The sequence below is a fragment of the Littorina saxatilis genome, linkage group LG3, assembly GCF_037325665.1.
Source record: "Littorina saxatilis isolate snail1 linkage group LG3, US_GU_Lsax_2.0, whole genome shotgun sequence".
Taxonomy (NCBI): Eukaryota; Metazoa; Mollusca; class Gastropoda; order Littorinimorpha; family Littorinidae; genus Littorina; species Littorina saxatilis.
Window position 1 is genome coordinate 61,342,416 of NC_090247.1, and position 5,000 is coordinate 61,347,415.

A 5,000-nucleotide genomic window follows, 5' to 3' on the forward strand; every position below is an offset into this window, starting at 1 on the left:
ACATACAACACAGTATTCCATTATCATACAGAGACATACAACACAGTATTCCAGTATCTTCACTGGATTGTTGCTTTGCGTCCATGTGTGAAAAATAGCATGTTTGAAAACTTAGCACAATTCATGCTGTAGTTGTCACCAACAATGACAACAATGATGACGGGATAATGGCATCTGTAGAACTGGTTTGCACCATGGCAAACACTTTGGACTGTACATAGTACAATCTTGAGCAGAAATTATTTTGCCTTTCACACACACTTTCACGCTGTCAAATTGTGCAGACATAACTTTAACAAGGCACACATATATGTACATGGAAACTGGAATGATTTCACTGGTCAGCGTTTACAACCAAAATTAATTGTCTTTGTCACTGCAGCACTTTGTGGAGATGGGTAAAAGAAGTGTTGACGGAAAGGAGGGGGAATGGGGTTGGGGGTGAGAGGGAGGGAACGGGGGCTCCACAACTTCTGAAGGCCAAAGTTATTGAAAAAAGTTACTGAAGCACGCACAAAAAGATGTCCTCATTTTGCTGTTCCTCTTCTTTGGTGGCCATTCGATGTGAAAGAAGGGAGTAGAGAAAGGAGGGAAAAAGGGCTCCACAATTTTAAAGGCCAAGTTTGTGATGAAACATCAAAACACACATGAGAAGGCGTCATCATCTTGCTGTTCCTCCTTTGGATGACATTAGATTCCGTAGTTTCAGAAGGTTGTCTTGCGTTATGGCGTCATCCGGTTTGAGTGCCAATGCTCTCAGATAACTCTGCTCTGCTTGCTCCAGCTTTCCGTTCATGTGCAGAATGGCGCCTAGATTCATGTGAGCTGTGGCCTCCTGCAAGAAAATACATATACTATGAAAATGTAGCAGTGAATGATAAAACAAAATATTTTAAGAAACAGACAATATTACACATACGACGACACAGAAATTAATTAAAAGCAAAAGGGAGAAAAGAACAGTTTTGGGTGCAATGGACTCGTATATAAAAAAAGTGAATCTTCCCAAAGGTTGCAGTGTAAGTGTTACCTTCAAAGATTTCTTCTCATGCATACGCATCTACACCCAAGTTTAATCAGTAATTAGCTTGCCTTAGTTCTGTCTTTTTTCAACAAAATTTCATTTCAATCAAACTTAGGAATTGATGTATTTGCATGCTATAAGATTTAGACAAAAAGCAAGGACGGGTGGAAAGAACAGTAATACTTTTAACAAAAAAAAGAGGATTCACCGTGAATGTTGTGTCTGTTTTTTCACCCACAGAACATATTGCTTTTTCTAGGAAGTAGGTAAAATACCTAAAAAGGTAAGAGAAATGCACTTACCTTTGGTCTAATTGTAGCAGCTTGTTGGTACAGTCGTTCAGCGGAGTCTTTATCGTTAATTTGCCTGTAGAAGCAGATCACAAATCTAGATGTCATATACCTGCTATACTCATACAATGTAATTGCAATACAACAGAATATTGGGCAAGAAAACTCAAAACACAAGAAGATGCACAACGATACAAACAAACGAAATCAACATCCAAAAATACAAGATTTGTTCTGAACTCTACTTAGCCATTGAGGCAACTTGTAAGTCCTAACCATAAAGTATTATATACACATGGACGCAGATGCCTTGTAACTCCTTAATGGTAGAGGAAGATGAATTCCCAAATGAAATGCAACAAGACCAAGTGAGAAATGAACAAAATCAAATATCTGTGAACAAGCAAGATATATTGTGACGAACCTAAAGGCATTAGCAGCATTGAAGATGATGTCAAATTCATTGGGATTTTTTTGCAATGCTGCACGGTACATGTCAGCTGCCTCCTCATGCTTGTTTCTGGCCACAAACAGCTGAGCTGTAATACAGAAACGACACAGTCATATCACCATCATTTTTATATGGTTGGAACATTCTAAGATAAGTCACAGCAACATTTCTTCATTTTTTTTCATGTTTGTCCACTTTAAAGGCCACTAGGTTGAGGTTTTTGTGAACGTGTTGTCTTGTCCCAAATTAAACATTCAAAAAATTTAACTACTATTAAAAATAAAAATAAATGTTTTGAACACTTTGATTTCTTCTCTGCACACTTGATTTATTTTCTAACATGACCTTCTGACAGACAGATACATTCAGGGGATAAGCATTGACAGACAATGTTGAGTATTGTACTGCTTGAAATCTGTACATATACTGGTGAACATGCCACACTAAGCCCCTCAAATGACAGGACACCTACCAATATGAAGTCCCTTTGTCTATCATTTGATTAACATATACCTGTTTTGCCAGGCCACCTGCAATGTAGGGATACCAAGGGTGTCCTTTCAATACAGGTACCACTGTAGTATCTTCTCTTACCAGAAATAAGAAAAAACAAGTCGCGTAAGGCGAAAATACAACATTTAGTCAAGCTGTGGAACTCACAGAATCCGTAGTCCGCCGCTAGTGCAAAAGGCAGTGAAAGTGACGAGCCTGTTTGGCGCGGCAGCGGTTGCGCTGTGCTTCATAGCACGCTTTATTGTACCTCTTTTTGTTTTAACTTTCTGAGCGTGTTTTAATCCAAACATATCATATCTATATGTTTTTGGAATCAGGAACCGACAAGGAATAAGATGAAATAGTTTTTAAATCGATTTTGGAAATTTAATTTTGATCATAATTTTTATATTTTTAATTTTCAGAGATTGTTTTTAATCCAAATATAACATATGTATATGTTTTTGGAATCAGAAAATGACGAAGAATAAGATGAAATTATTTTTGGATCGTTTAATAAAAAAATAATTTTAATTACAAGTTTCCGATTTTTAATGACCAAACTCACTCATTAGTTTTTAAGCCACCAAGCTGAAATGCAATACCAAACCCCGGCCTTTGTCGAAGATTGCTTTGCCAAAATTTCAATCAATTTGATTGAAAAATGAGGGTGTGACAGTGCCGCCTCAACTTTTACAAAAAGCCGGATATGACGTCATCAAAGGTATTTATCAAAAAAATGAAAAAAACATCCGGGGATATCATACCCAGGAACTCTCATGTCAAATTTCATAAAGATCAGCCCAGTAGTTTAGTCTGAATCGCTCTACACACACACACAGACACACACACACACACACACACACACATACACCACGACCCTCGTCTCGATTCCCCCCTCTATGTTAAAACATTTAGTCAAAACTTGACTAAATGTAAAAAAGAAAGATTTGTTTTGTATTACTAGTCTACTGGTTGATATTTTACCTTAAATACTACTGCAAACAATGGATATCACGGTGTGTTTCGTTTGACTAGTTTTTTTATAAGTATTTGAGACAAGCATTTTTTTCAGGGATGTTAGCAGATCTTAGGGCCTGTGAAAAAGGGGGAAAAGGAGAACAAAAAACCCAGAAAGTCCTACAGTCTTACCATGATGATGATCTATAGTACCATCGTGGGGATCAATTTCCCGTGCTTTCTGAAACCATACCTCTGCCTTGTCATCAAGTTTCTGCAAGCACAAAATATTCAAAATGTGTAATTTAATGATAAAGAATTACTAGCTGTATCAAAAGCAACAAAACATTATGCACAACATTTATCCGACCAACATTCTCCTGTGTAAAAATGAAAGTAACGGAAACTAATAAATGTAATTACTGTTGTGATGTAACTGATTTAATTGAACACTTCTTTTTTGAATGCCCGGTTGTATAAAAATTCTGGAAGTTTATTGAAGAATTTATTTTTTGTACTTTAGAAATTAAGATTGTTTTGAAAGTTAGTGATGTTTTATTTGGTATGCATTTTGTAATGGTGAAAAAGGCAACTATGTATAAATTGAACCACATTATCTTAATCGGAAAGATGTGCGTTAGTATATATAAAAAAAAACAAATTCGTTTTTATTGTTGGAAAGTATTTTTAATAGGCAGTTACAGATAAGAAGCATTTTTGTGTGAGTGTTTGAAGAACAAAACGTTAAAAAAGTTAGCTTGTTGTACTCGGTAAGTTGTATTTAATTCATTGTATGAGATATTGTTAATTGTTGTTATTTATTTGAATAAAATTGTTTGAAAAAAAAAAGCAACAAAACAACAATGTTTGTTTGTAAAAATGAAGGACAGTAGAATCTGCAATATGAGGGCACCCTTGGGGGACACACAGACATACACACCAAGGCTTGTTTTCAAGCAAATATCCCTTTTATTTTTCTAATTTAATTTTAATTTTTTATTTAGATAAAAATCCAATGGAAAAAGTAGTGATTGTGAAAGAAACACTTCTTAATCTGTGTTTTTTATGTATGTATAGCATTTTTTTTTTATCTGCCTGAAAAAAATAATGTTTTTACCGTCAGCTCATGTGCAGTCAAGCCTTAAAATAAAACAAAGTTTTGAGAATTCAGAGATGTTTGTGTCATAGGCTTCGATCTTAGATTCAGGTATATCTTGTACTTACCTTATGCTGGAACAACTTGGCCAAAGTGAGATGAGCAGGTATGTGATCAGGTTTGGATTTTAAAGCCTCTCTGTACCAGTGCTCTGCGTCATCAAACCTGTTCATCTTCATGTACAGTTCACCTGAAAAGAGAGCAAACTTCAGAGTTACAGGAATTTAAAGACATTTACAGAATAACAACTGTGTGAATGGTGCTATACTGAATGAAAGAGTGTGACATGAAGTTTTTGTACATCATTGTAAAGAGTGTGAATGACGTTTTAGTTTAGATGTCAAGCGCTTAGAGCAAGCCTTTTTAACGAAAGTTTTTGATTTAGCGCTATATAAATGTTCTTCTTCTTATTATTATTATTATCTTCTTATAAGCGCAACAACTTAAAACTATCTATTTGAACTAAAATATAGTTTCTGCAAGAAAACTGAAATGAGACACAACCCCTTGATATTTTCTACAAGAAAACTGAAATGAGACACAACCCCTTGATATTTTCCACAAGAAAACTGAAATGAGACACAACCCCTTGATATTTTCCACAAGAAAACTGAAACCAGAACATGT

General features: G+C 35.4%; 1 protein-coding gene across 1 annotated transcript in view; it reads right to left on the reverse strand.

Annotated features, from left to right (window-relative positions):
* The window catches only part of LOC138962856 (protein O-mannosyl-transferase TMTC2-like), a 55,426-nt gene that overhangs the window by 193 nt on the left and 50,233 nt on the right, over window positions 1–5,000 (reverse strand). Inside the window, exons 9-13 of the mRNA XM_070334821.1 lie at window positions 4,442–4,563; window positions 3,410–3,491; window positions 1,739–1,853; window positions 1,327–1,390; window positions 1–835 (exon numbers count right to left, since the gene is read on the reverse strand). The exon at window positions 1–835 is cut by the window's left edge and continues 193 nt beyond it. Of these exons, the coding sequence (XP_070190922.1) occupies window positions 662–835; window positions 1,327–1,390; window positions 1,739–1,853; window positions 3,410–3,491; window positions 4,442–4,563 (557 nt within the window). The 3' untranslated portion in view covers window positions 1–661. The remainder of the gene's footprint in view (window positions 836–1,326; window positions 1,391–1,738; window positions 1,854–3,409; window positions 3,492–4,441; window positions 4,564–5,000) is intronic.